At 40.3% G+C, this 14255-nt stretch overlaps 1 protein-coding gene across 5 annotated transcripts in view; it reads right to left on the minus strand.

Annotated features, from left to right (window-relative positions):
- The window catches only part of OSBPL1A (oxysterol binding protein like 1A), a 229517-nt gene that overhangs the window by 67164 nt on the left and 148098 nt on the right, over positions 1-14255 (minus strand). For all 5 annotated transcript variants that reach the window (XM_045065459.1, XM_045065460.1, XM_045065461.1 and 2 more), the window contains one exon: positions 6655-6811. In XM_045065459.1, the coding sequence (XP_044921394.1) occupies positions 6655-6811 (157 nt within the window). The remainder of the gene's footprint in view (positions 1-6654; positions 6812-14255) is intronic.

Genomic DNA, 14255 nt, shown 5'->3' on the forward strand with positions numbered 1-14255 from the left:
GATCACCTCTGGAGGATGTTAGGGAACCAACATATTCTGAAAATAGTTTTTTCTTTACAAAATGGTCCTACCTAAGTAGAAGGAAGGACAAATGTAATACAGCCATTTTACAGATCCTAATAAAACAAGGATGTTGACACTGACCAGTAGTGGCTGCTAAAAATCATTAGGTTCAAGGCTGTTGGACAACGTTATCATGGATGTGCCAGACTGACAATGCCTGATACCCCAGGACATCAATCTCAATGTTATAAAAAGGAAAACCAGACAGCATGTGCTCCCCAGTGGACGTAACAGCAGGTACACCTATGAAGTATTTTGTGCCAAACAGTTCAAACCTAAATCTGGCTGAGCCTCTCTATATAACCATCTGTTTAAAGGCAATTCAGGAGTAAAAGAATACGTTAAGTGACACCATGGGAATGCAACCAGCAATATCCGAATTGAGGGTTACTCTACAGGACAAACAACCACGTTTCTTCTGCAAACAACTGGCAAGAAAACAATGAGGAAGAGGAGAAGTCTAGAGATGAAAAGAGATTGAAGATACGTATAAACCAAATGCAGTATGTGGACCTTCTGGATTTGAATTAGTAAATGACATTTTAGATCTAATTACAAAGTGGCATTTATGAGACAATTAGGAAAAAATGAATACTATTTGATGATGATCTGAGACACTCGTTTTTAGGTATCATGATGGTACTGTGGTTTTAGAAAATAAGAGTCCCAGTGTTTTAAAGATTCATACTAAATTAAAGAGTAAACTGTATTTCGGATTTGATATGATTTTTAAGATAATTTCTGAAAGTACAGGCTGGGGGGGTATGAAGATAAAACAAAGTGGGGCACATGATAGATACCGAAGATGAATGATGGATGGGAATGAGGGGTTCATTATGTATGATTCTACTTGCATATGGGTTTGAAAACTCCTGTAAGATAGTTTCTAAAATGCAATTATGTGCTGCAAAACACAATCTTTACTCTTCTTCATATCAAGGCAAACAAGACAACATTAGCTATTTGTTATTTTGCTCACTCAGGCCTCGCTCTGCAGATTATGGCTGCCCTAGAAAACTACTCTCATCTGCCCACAAAAAATCACTGGTCTAGAACAGATCTGAAATGAGCCCTTAGAGTCAGATAAAAGTATATCTCACTACCATTTGCTTACAGAATGCTACAACTAGAAAGATTTTGTTTTGCCAACAGTGTTTTAAAGAGCCCCAAGCACAAAAGAGGTGTTTTAGGGGTCAGGGCAAGACAAGGGGGTGGTCCTATGGGCCTCAGCACCTGCTTTTAAAACAACTTACTAAGGCTGAAAAGGTGGTCTGTGAAAAGATGTCTCAGCTTTCCTAAAGTAATTTCGGAGAATAAGTTTTAGGAAGGTGATTATCGTGAATCTAGACCCTAATGGTCTTTGCTTTTTCCTTTCTAATATACCCCAAGTGACTCCCTGGCCTAACAACTTGGTAGTTCTAGATAAGCTTTTTTTTTTTTCTTTTTTAAAGATTTTATTTATTTGATAGAGAGATTGAGAGAGAGAGCGCACAAGTAGGCAGAACGGAAGGCTAAGGGAGAGGGAGAAGCAGGGTTCCTACTAAGCAGGGAACCTGATGTGAGGCTGGATTCCAGGACCCTGAGATCATGACCTGAACTGAAAACAGCTGCTTAACAGACTGAGCCACCCAGGCACCCCCCCAGACAAACTTTTTGCATTTGAACCTTTTTTGTTGGGTGCCTAGCTCCCATTTGTCAAGTTCTTATTAGTCCAGGAATCCCCAAACGCGTTTTTGTTGGAGAGGTGGGGGCCCCATGTAGTCGGAGTGGCCTTCGGGCATCCAACCTGCCGATGCGTCCCAAGGGCCCCCTCTCCACTGTCTCCTCCCCTCCCCCTCACTAGCCAGCTGCAGCTCCAGGACTGCCAGGTCTGCCTCCCACACACTCAGCGGTACCCTGGCCCAAATTCTGCTCTCTGCTTCCCAGAGTAAATAAGTACTCTGGGACAAAGTGAAGGCTGAGCGTGTAGATTCACTGTGTCCTTGGAACCTGCTGGTCCCTGCAGCCTCACAGGCCCTACCACAAATCTGAGTAATTCTGGGTAGGCTCTTGCTCTTTTTTCCACAATTCCTCGGTCTTTTGAAAATCAGAGATGCACCTGGACTCCGGCTAATATGACCCCGATCACTACATGACCATAGGGAGTTACCCCAAACATTCCTGACAGACAGGAGTATTTTCTTCAGTGCAGGGCACCAAAGGACATCTGGGGCAGGGAAGGAGGCGGGGTGACTTGTTACTAACTCTGTGCCCTGACCTAATCAAGTCTGAAAGCAGATAATCTGTCCTGTATCTGCAGGGAGATTTCAAAACCAAGATGGCTTTATTCTAGTGATTAGATGTATTCAAAGTTGAATCATTTCTTACCACTAAAAACATTTTCTCAGTCTCAGAAGTTACTGCCTTTGCTTGTGTTCTCAATCTCTTTAAATTAAGGTTTGACTCCAACTTTAAAGCATATTCTTTGTATGACTTTTTCTAAACAGAAGACAGCTGTTATCTGGCGACCTAATAATTCAATTCTAAAGCAGTTATGAAGGATAAATAAAGGGTAAGCAAAGCGATTATCTGCAGTCCTAATCTGCCATTTCAGCAAAATAAACCTTTGTGATTCGTAGCTACGTTTACTATAGAAGACTTTATTCAAGTAAATATATCAATAGAACAAGTACATTAACTAGAATCAGATACAAACTTAGTCCCTATCACATTTCTGTTGTAAGAAATCCTTCCCTATTTCAAAACTGCAGATACTTTATATTTCCTTTCGAGAGTTTTAAAATTTTGTTCTTTCAAATTAAAGCATTTAGTTCATCTAGAATTTATTTATATTTGTGTATATGAAATAAGGATCTGTTTCCTTTCTTGGGTTTTTTGGAGGGTGCCCATTAAATGACGGTCTCAGTACCATGTACTGAACAATCCATTCTCCCCCCGCTGACCTGCTATGCTAGCTCCACTCCATACACCAGGTTGCCTAGACAGGTGGGTCTTGGGACGTTTTACTTCAATTCTACAGGTCAGTCTGCCTGCAGGACAATTCTGCACTAAAGATTTACCATCAGTTTTGACATGTAGTAGAACAAAGGCCTTCCTTTCCCCCAACCTGGTTCTCAAGCACTATCTTGGCTCCTCAAAGCCCTATGTACTTAAATACATATTTCGGAATCCATGTTTCAACTTCCAAGGAAAACGACATTGAGATTTTAATTAATACTACATTGAATCTGCAGATCAACTTGGCAAAATTATCTTTATGAGAGTGTACTTGCCTTTTCAGTAAGTTTTAGGTCTTTCGGTCAGTTTTAATATTACATTTTTTGCTAAGATTTATTCCTAGGTAAGAGACTTTTTAACAGACACTCTTAATATGCACCCTCCCAGTTTTAGCTGCAGTTTGTCTGTTGATGGCACATAGAAGTGGAAAAAGCTGATTTTGTATAAGAGCAACTTTGCCAAACTTCTCTCCCACTTCTACCAATTTGTCTGTAGATACTTATGGTTCTGTTTATTTCTAGATCTCTGGGTATATAAGATGTATGACTATGGCCTCTGAATAATGCTGAATAGCAAAGATGATAGCAGACAACCTCGTCTTATTCCTGATACTATACTTACTGTGCTTAATATCTCATTAAGTAATTGTTCCTTGTAACTTTTAACTAGATCAGAGAGGTTCTCTTCTATTTTTGGTTTGTTAAGATATTTATTAATCATGAATGACTTTTATTTTTTAAATTTATTTCTTATTAGCGAGAGTGAGCAGGGGGAGGGGCAGAGGGAGGAGAATCTGAAGCAGACTCCATGGTGACCACAGAGCCCAACACGGGGCTCAATCTCATGACCTACGAAATTGTGACCTGAGCCAAAATCAGGAGTCCAACCCTCAACCAGGTGAGACACCCAGGTGCCCTGCTTTTCATCTATTAAGATGATGGTATGCTTTTCTCCTTTTATTTATTAATGCTATTAATACAGTAAATAATATTTATGGAATCATAACATGGATCCATTGTTTCACACTCTAATCTATTCTACATTTGTATCTTTTATACCATATCCAGAGACACGATGAAATAAATATCCACATTTTGATCAAATATAACAACTTGGGTCAAACTGCTGACAAGTTAAAAGATTAGAGCTCTGAATACATGTTATAAATTAGTCTAAGTGGAGAGAACTGATCCTGTGGAACACAGCCAAGATGACAAGAAGCCCTGTAAATAAAAACCTGACTATAGCATAGTGTAGGCTAATTTTCCACAAAGCAACTCAAACCACCCCCTGCCCCCACTCACTCGCTCCATTGTTCACTGTCTCCCTCCCTCTTTTCCTCCCACAGATGAGAGACAAATGAGCATAAGCAGGGGAGTGGAAAAGTGAGCGGGACAAGCAGACTCTGTGCTGAAGACGGAGCTCAACTCAGGGCTCAATCTCACCACCCTGAGATCATGACCAGAGCCCAAGTCAAAGGTCAGATGCTAAACTGACTGAGCCACCCTGGCATCTCTCTAGCTGCTTTTCTAAAACCAACACCAAAATTATTACTACTGATTCAAATTATTCTTCATATCATCAAAATAATTGTCCATTATAAATGCAGATTATTTATAACACAATTGAGGGCACAGGCAAGATGGATTTGATAATATTGAATACTCCACTTTTCTATTCTGAAATGAAACTTTTATTTTATTTTATTTATTTATTTGACAGAGTGAAATCACAAGTAGGCAGACAGGCAAGCAGAGAGAGAGAGAGAGAGGGAAGCAGGCTTCCTGCCGAGCAGAGAGCCCAAGTGGACTCGATCCCAGGACCCTGAGATCATGACCTGAGCCGAAGGCAGAGGCCTGACCCACTGAGCCAACCCAGGCGCCCATGAAATGAAACTTTTAAATTATTTATGGCATATGCTCTGTTTATTTGATCAGAAAGAACTTCATGCAAAAAAAACAAAACAAAACAAAACATAACAATTACTTTTTAAAATAGGAAGCTGTTGTGTTTTCCTCATACATCTGATTGCTGACAATTTCCTAACCTGCGTACTTTTAAATAACTAAAGAATATTTTATCACATTTATAAGCCTAATAAATTGCAGTTCATTTATCACTTTAACTTTTCTGGTGAGGTCACTACCTAGAGCTGCATTCCTTTGTAATTTTTCTTAGTGACCTGCCCTGATTTCATGTTTTAACAATTTCACCTTAACTTCCTCATCTTACCATTCTGGGTTTGACTAATTAAGATGCAACACAGAATATATGAATATAGTAGAATGTATTTGTCAAGTGCACAGTAACTACTGATAGGATGAAAGCACACACACCAGGGCCCCTGAGCCCAGAAGAGCACTAGAGAAATGTGTCTTCCGCCCCTGGCTAGGAGAGCGTCTGAGTACAGTGGCTCTTTCTGCTATTTTAACAATTTAAGCTATTTGTAGGTTTCTCACATCAGATTTCACCTGTGTTCTCATCAGACCATCAGGACGTCTGATTGCTAGGCCTGCCAGGAGTCTTGTTAGGGATTTCATGTCCTACGCAGAACTTATTAGCCCTGGACTCCCAAAGGAGTGGGCAGAAGCTGCAGAAGGCAATCGGGAAAGACATTCACTCACTGCTCACCACATAATGTGCAACGGTATACTCCATCCATGAGTGTGTTTGGAGGATACCTTCTGGCCTTTTAGTTAGTTCGTTACCTCTAACTCATTGATGTTTTCAAAATAAGCACACACTAAGACTGTTTTGTTAGCAAGGGGCAGATACACATAAATCAGAAATGATATGGACATTTTTCCCTGGGAGAACAATTGAGACCAACTGGGACCAGAATCATGGCACAGAAATGGAGTGAGAGTTATACAACCTACAAGTACTAAACAAACAAAAACTATCTCGTAGAAATTAACTGTTAATAAGTTCTTACCCCCAAAGTGCTTTTTACACCAGGATCTACCCTTAACCTGTAATTTGATCAATATTTTACAAATAGCAGCAGGCACTCGAGCCACTGCGTGTGCACGCTCATGCAGAGACAAGGGAGCTCCGGTGTCTGCTGCATCTCAGGAATTTGGGACCATCTCTAGGATGAAATCATCAAGGGAATAAAAAGATACTAATGTTATTAGACAGTGTAAAACGGATCTGTTCGACAAAGCCTGGAGCTTAATAAAAGTCTTTGTTTAAATGTAACTAAATTGTATCAACAGGCAGGCAATATTACAGTCCACTCTTAATAAAACCACCAAGCGGATCGAATGACCAGAAACTAAAATAGCACGGGGAGGCAGAGTCATAAAACATGTATGATGAAAAGAGGAGCCCAGCATCAATGGCAAAAGGCAGTTCTGAAGAGCCTAGCTAAATTGTCAGCTAGAGGATTTGTGTCCCCGAAACCATGGTTGCTAACATCACGTTGTATGCTTTGTTCCTACAAGTACAGATGATGCTCTTCTCTTAAATGCATCAAGTCCTAATAGCAATATAAACACAGAGCGGGAAAAACAAAGAGAAGGCGTGCTTTTCTTCATGAACCAGAAGTATCTTATAAGAGTTAGCAATGGTAACCATTAAAGGCCATCCTACCTGTGTTTTTTGATGCCATTGGAGAGAGCATCTCCACCACCGCAGTCTTTTCCTTCTGACATTCTGTGTTTTCTGCTGCTCAGGGGCTCTCCTTCCTCTTCCAAGGAGCACGCCGTTATGGCTTCCAGTCGACTCAGGGACTGCTCGGACTCGGACTCTGTGGCAGAGCAGGTTCATAGTCAGTGAACTGAACTTGGGTGCGAGGTTGCAGTAACAATGGTTATCTCCCCTAACACATTAGGCTTTGAAACTTAAGCAGCCTACTTTGTCCTTTAACAATCCATCCGTTAATCACCTCCTCGGGAATTTCTGAGAACCTGCACCCAATAAGGCTGAAGTGGGTTTATGAAACAGGTATAGGCTTATATAAACTTACAGTTAAATAGATTTTATACATTACAAGAGATTTCCAGAGATTACCCAATTCTTTCAGAAATCATACTCAGTAGTTCCCCCCCGCCAAATTTCTATTTTTACGTTCCTTCTCAAAGCATCTTAAGCATAACTTACCAACAAAGCATTTATTTTAAAATTCACGTATAAGAAAAAGCTATAGTGGTTGTACTTGTGGGAAGTTTAAATTACAGCTGATACTGTAGACACAAAAGCAAAGGTAATTTTAAAAGCCTTCAAAAAATACTTCTTCTGCTATGACATTATTTAAATCCTCAAGAGCTAAAGCTCAAAGTGTCCATATAAAATCCAATTATCAGGCAGGCATTTTGAGGCTAGAAATACCATGTTCCTAATTGGCTATGTATTCCGGGTAGAGCCATCTGCCTGTTTGGGAATACTAAAGACAACTTATTTTTATACAACACATTATAGTTTCCAGGCATGATCCCATTTGTCATCTCCTTTTCGCACTTCCAGGGTGCCTTGGTGACAGCAAGGCAGGACTACTGCTTAACCAGTGTGCTGATGGTCTCATGGTTTGTGAGTCAGATGAACCAGGCAGGATCTGAACTCAGGTTCTGACTCGTTTAATGCTCTATAGATTTCAGCTCAATACAGCAACCTCCCCAAAACTCTATATTGTACCCACATTTCTATTAAAATGTAACTCAAGGGAACTTCTAACTCCCCTACTTAAGCAGAGGACCATACATACTCAACTGTCCTCAGCTCCAGGCAAGCACTCTTACACACATTCAAGCAAACTTCCTTAAGCGAATTTATTGGCCATCTGCTTATATTACTGCTAACCTATTCAGGAAATCAAATTTGTTAGTGCTTTCTTTTCCCTTCGCAGCATTCTGTAACTCAGCCAACATCAAGGAACCTTATTTTTATCACATCAGGCTAATTACAGATCTCCCTTGACTTACAATGGGGTTATATCCCAATTAACTCATCATCAGTTTAAAATATTAAGTCAAAAATGCATTTAATACACCCAACCTACCCAACATCTCAGCTTAGCCTAGCCTACTTAAATGTGCTCACTTACATTAGCCGACAACTAGGCAAAATCACCTGACACAAAGCCTATTTTATAATAAAGTGTTGAAAATCTCATGTAATTTACTGAATGCTGTACTGAAAAACAGTTGTCTGGGTAGAGAATGCATGCCAGTTGTTTACCCTCGTGACTATGTGGCTCTCATACCACCCTGGCCTGGTACTAGCTCTGGGAGAGATCCAAATTCAAAGTTGGATGTATGGTTTTTAACTGAATTTGTATCGCTCTCACATCACCATAAAGTGAGAAGGAAAATTGTAAGATGAATCACTGCAAGGAAGGGAACACCACAGGAACAACTGCTGGACAAACACAATTGCAGGTTGGACAACACATCTTGAACTCTGAACTCTGGACCCACTCCATGGTGTTTAGTTACTTGGAGAAAGTCTTTCAATGCCGGTTAAGTTGTTTTTTTTTCTGTAAATATAATTTTACTGGAATTTCCAAAAATATATCTTTGTTCAGTCCTATACTTTATAACAAAGAAACAGATAAATTTAAAAAGACTTATTTTTCATTGTCAGTTTAAACAGTGACAATCTTTTATTGAAAAAAATTAAAGACGACCTGAATAGCCAATAACAAAGAACAGCTGCCCAATAGATGAAATTAGTTGTTAAAATTGCATTTATAAAAACAACTTAGTAAAACAAAAAAATGCTTTTAACAAAATGTTAAGACAAAAATAATCAGGATACCATTTTGCAACTCTAAAATACAGAGCAAAAAAAATAACTTCACTCTTTTTTAAAGAAAGACCAGGCTGGTTCAGAAGTACATATAGACGAGAGCAGTAAAATCACAAAAGTCTGTCTCGGGCACACTGAAGTAAGGGGATCGGTCAATTTTCTGGGCTACAAAGATGGGTATGAGGAAAGACTATGTGGGAGAGGTAGTGCCTCAGGAAAATCTTCACAGAAAGAAGCGGGTGCTCAGGTCGAGGGAAGAGCGTCCTTCAGTGGAAGCTGCCTGAGCAAATCTTGTACCAAGGATGACAACTGGTCTGGAGCTGCAGGTGGATTTTTCACACCTACATTTTCAAATTTGTTTCATATGAAAAAAATTAAGAATTTGCAGAGTCAAACGAAACACTTTTGTCTGTATTGATTAGTATTATTTAAGACGCATGAGGACTTCATAATTCAGATATCATGAAAACCAAAAAGCACTGGAGCAAACTTCAGGCATTTACTAAATGGCACTAAGCACAGGACAACATGTTTGCTATCCAACAGCTACCAATGAGAAGACCTGTGTTCACCTACAAAGGAAATTAACAAAAAGCAGGTATTTGGTAAACACCAAACAAGAGATACAGCAGTTAAGAGCTTCTATAAAGCAAAGAGACTTTTTCTAAAACAAGACTTGAACTTAGTGAACGTGAGCTCAAGACCTACCACCTTCACCCACACTACTGCCCGCCAAGCTCTCCCCCAGAGACACACGGTGAGATGGCGGTACAGCTGTGGGTCCTCCGTGGCTGGTGGTACAACCTGACTCCCTCTCTGCCCCCTCCTAGCCGGCCTGTCTTCCATTCTCTTTCTCCCGGTTGTTCTACCTCCCCCCTCCCCCAATCATTCCTCCCAACCACCTTCCCTCTTTACTACAAAGAGGCTATCCCCACCCTTTCCCTGGAGGGCTCTACCAAAGGTCACCAATTACCTGCATACCGCACAGTCCAAGGGTCATTTTGCAATTCTTAAAGAATTATTGACTCATCCACAGTATCTGACACTGCTTCATTCATTCCTCCCCTCCCCTTATCAAGTGCAGGCACCTAAGATCTGGTTCCTGCCCGGGGTCTAGCAGGGGTGGTCTGTTTTGTGAACACCTGAGTTCAGTGCATTTTTCTAGGTACAATAACAGAAGTTTGAATGGGGACAGTAGGCCACATACAGGGATCAGCAGTTTTACAGGGTGAAGGACAAAGTATCTAGAAAGGACTGTGACTGATGATTAAGCCATTAGGTGACAAAATAAGAGTGGGGGTGGGCAGAGAGTGACAACAGAGGACCTGTTCCAAGCAAACAACAGCATGACCCAACACAGACAGGAATGATGTCCTTGGGAAGATGGGAGCAGAAGACACAACAGAGGAGTGGTAGTAGGAGTGACTACATGGAAATGAATCCATGAATCGCTTGTGAAGCTGACTATCTAAGATAAATAAAAAGCAAGGCAGGCAGCAGTGGACGACGAGAATAATAAATGAAAGCAAGGAAGGAGGTAGCACCCCAGTGCATGCCAGGAGGTTCTGTATCCGTGCTACGTGTCAATCACAGACTTGCCTCAGCATTCCAACTTCACAGGTAGAACAGGAAACATGATCAACATGACTTTTGGTGCTCTTGAGATAAAAACCAGCTGCTTAACAACAAAAGCTCACTACTTCTAATACTATCAACAGAGAGATGTCTAATATTTACAGTGTGACAAAGTTTGGATTTAACAGCAAAAGGAGGTCATTCTTAATAGACTCTGCTTTCACAGCATTAGTCACACTAACCTGTCTTCAGGAGAGCATCACAGCATAAGGAGACCCATAGTTCTAGATATATTTACCTTCAAACATGTTTAGCTAAATACCGAAAATGTCACAGCCACTGTGGAGGTTTATTGAGCAAGGTAAAGCCTGCCCATAGAAGTAATCTTCAAATCTCCTTGTATTAATATATCAGGAAGGGATCTAAGCACATCTGAGATCTTAAATCTCAATCTTAAAACTTCAGGTTTTTCAGTGTTGCCCAGACATATAAATACCAAATAAACCAAACCTATCTATCATCCAGTGTTAATGGGCAATATAGTCATGTCTTGGTGGATAGCTTAACGGACTTGTAGGGAGTGCTTGATGCCTGCCCTGTGGTGCTTACAGGGCTCTCTTATGATAGCGTTAAGGCCACCATACTTGTGCTTTAAAGAGAAACAAGGCAGCAGACAGGGAGTCCGTCTTCACTGTGTACGGAGCTGGGAGTTTCAGTTTCAGTCTGGGATGATGAGAGAACTCTGGGGATGGGGGGTGGTCACGGTGGCACAACAATGTGAATGTACTCCACGCCACTGAACTGAAACATGGCAAGTTTGATGTTATGTATACACTGCCACAATGAAAACAAAAATGAAACAAAACCCAAACAAATAAACACACAAAAGCCTGTCAAGCCACAGATCTAGCCTGCCAGATGCACGAAGAACTCTATTCTGGTCCTGTTATCTCTCACCTCAATGCCACTGAAAAACAACACCGCACAGAAGCAAGACAGGTTGATTTTCCTGCAGATATATTTCCAAAGGCAGCAAATGAGTATGTACCCGAGAGATACACACAGAGCGATTTCAGGCAGAGCCAGCCCTTCACCATTCTATTTCCCATGGCATTTTCCCTTACAACCATGTGCTTCTGTAATAAGTAAAGCCGCCCCAAATTTTCAGGTTACTTCATCACCCTCTGAGAAACCGTGTAAGAGAATTTATGAAACAGCCCTATGTTATTTACTGAACTTCTGATGGACGACTAGGGAAACTGGTGCAGTGCCAAGTAATGAGGAGAAAGGGAAAACCTCGAGTGGCCTTGTTTGTGGATCTTTGTTTACTCTCCACCTCATCATAAAAGGATGGTGGCTTAATTGATAATTGCATTTTACAGAAAAACTGACAGAATAAAACTTTGAAGAACAAAGACTATATTTCAGAAGATAAATGCCTTGGCCTACAGGCAAGCATTTAAATAGAAACTCTGCCTGATTATTTTCTCAAGGAAAACAGCAATGTTAATAGAAAGTCTCTTCTAAGGTGGCAAATTTCTGAAGGCCTAGATCTTGCAAGTTCTGTCCACATGAGGACTCAGAATTATTTTGAACACAATCTCCTTTCACTTGACAATCTCTTCTTTCGCATTCAAATAGTATGGAAACCAACAGCTGTGCTGGGGTTATTAACATGACTTTAAAACATTTCTCATCACATGTTATACATTAAAATGTACAGATTTTTGTGTATCAATCATATCTCAATAAAGCAGTTTGAAAAAAAAAAAACAACTTCAGATTTAAGAGGATCATTAACTCTTTCTTTTTTGAGTTTTTCCTACTATTAAAAGGCAGAGAGGTCATGAAGTTTACAATGCAAATATGCCAACAATTCTTATGCTATCCTGATCAACTTTTTTTTTTTTTTTTTTTTTTGTATGACCTTTGAAAAGAAGCTTGAGAACAAACAGTACAAAGGACCAAGATGTGGAAGAACCGTGGATGAGGTCCAAATAACCTTTCCCCTGTTACTTAAGGTAACAGGAAATGGTCAGGAGATACACACATTCAATTTAATACTTTTATTGTTGGCTTCCCACATACTGGGAATATTCTAAAAATGTCCAAAGTAACCTAAAGTAACCCAAGCTTAAAATACTCATGCCAAATTTTAATTTCGCTTTAAGGTACAATCGTGTAAACTCAAAAACAACATGGTAAATATAAAGAACACAAAGAAAATAAATAAAAACCAACCACATTTAAAATAAATTATAAACTGAAAGTAAGAATGGATCCAGAAAGGGCTGCCAAGAGGCTACTATAATAATTTTCTAAGGAAGTGACATAAGCTTGAAACAGAACCTTGACAGCAAGCTTTAAGAGTGAGTGACATTCTAGACATATCATCCCTGAGAGATGTCCAAGGTCAAAATCAGGCAAATGGTATAGTGTTGCTGATGACAGAGTTTCTTAAAAGTATGGGCTTGTCCCCAAGCAACTAAATCTACTATTTTCCACAACTTGCAAAATCCGCACACGTAACTGAAGATGAAGAATTCCACAAACCGGGGCGCCTGGGTGGCTCAGTGGGTTAAGCCGCTGCCTTCGGCTCAGGTCATGATCTCAGGGTCCTGGGATCGAGTCCCGCATCGGGCTCTCTGCTCAGCAGAGAGCCTGCTTCCCTCTCTCTCTCTCTGCCTGCCTCTCCGACTACTTGTGATTTCTCTCTGTCAAATAAATAAATAAAATCTTTAAAAAAAAAAAAAGAATTCCACAAACCACAGTGTGTAAACTACTGGGAATCTTATGTGTATGCACTCTGGATGATTAAATACAGAGCGTCCCAGTTTATCCTGCAGACACCCTTAAAATTATTTTTGAGAAGGTCACATATGCATTCACTCTACAAAGAAAATAATTCTAGAACTTAAGGCTTATTATAGAATAATCCATACTTATAAAACAAAATATGTTCTTGTTACTTCAACTTAAGAAATCAATGTTTACCAAGTATCTACCACACACCACATAAAGAGCTAGCTGATAAATTAGTGCAGGAAGATTAAGGAGACAAGACTGGTTCCCTCCAAGTATTTGAAGTCCAATAAGTAAGATACATCAGTAAACATATGTTTATACAAAGCATTTGTGGGAACAGTGGAAGAAGTCTCTTGTAAGGGAATCAGGGTATATTTCCAAGCAGAGATGACATCTGAGCTGCAATGATGAAAACCAGTTTAAGGCAGAAAAAGAGAGTAACAGGTACAAAGGAAATAACAAACAGCCCTCAAACCTGAAAGAACAAGTGTGTCTCCAAGAATACTCAGCAGAGCAAGAGATGAGGGTGGCCAGAGGGAAAAGATGGGGTCATCAGAGCTGAAGATTTAAAGTGAATCAGATCACAGAGGTCGGACTTAACCTGTAGTCATCAGCATGTTTTTCTAGGGAGTGATGAGCTCGGTTTTAGACTTTACAGATAGCTCTGATCTATTAGTGTCCCCTGGCCATTCTAACAACTGCCATTACCTTGGTCGCTTAAAACAACAAAAATTTAAGTCCTTCGTAATTTTGGAAACCAGAAATCCAAACTCACCTTCACTGGACCAAAGGCACAGTGTTGGCAGAACCACTGTCCTTCTGGGGGAAGTAGGGGAGAACACATTCCTGTTGTCTTCCAGCTCTGGGGTTTGTGTGTACTTCTGCACCTACGGCCACACCACTCTACGGCAAAAATATCCTGCTGACATTCGGGTCCCACCCAGATAGATCATCTATGATCATCTCCTCATCTCAAAATCCTTAATCACATTGGCCAAGATCTTTTTCCAAAAAAAAAAAGTTACCAGGATTAGAAGGCGAAACTTTCCACAGGCGGGGGAGGGGGG

Source organism: Mustela putorius, unplaced genomic scaffold (genome assembly GCF_011764305.1).
Source record: "Mustela putorius furo isolate JIRA1106 unplaced genomic scaffold, ASM1176430v1.1 tig00003858_pilon_pilon_pilon, whole genome shotgun sequence".
NCBI classification, from domain to species: Eukaryota; Metazoa; Chordata; class Mammalia; order Carnivora; family Mustelidae; genus Mustela; species Mustela putorius.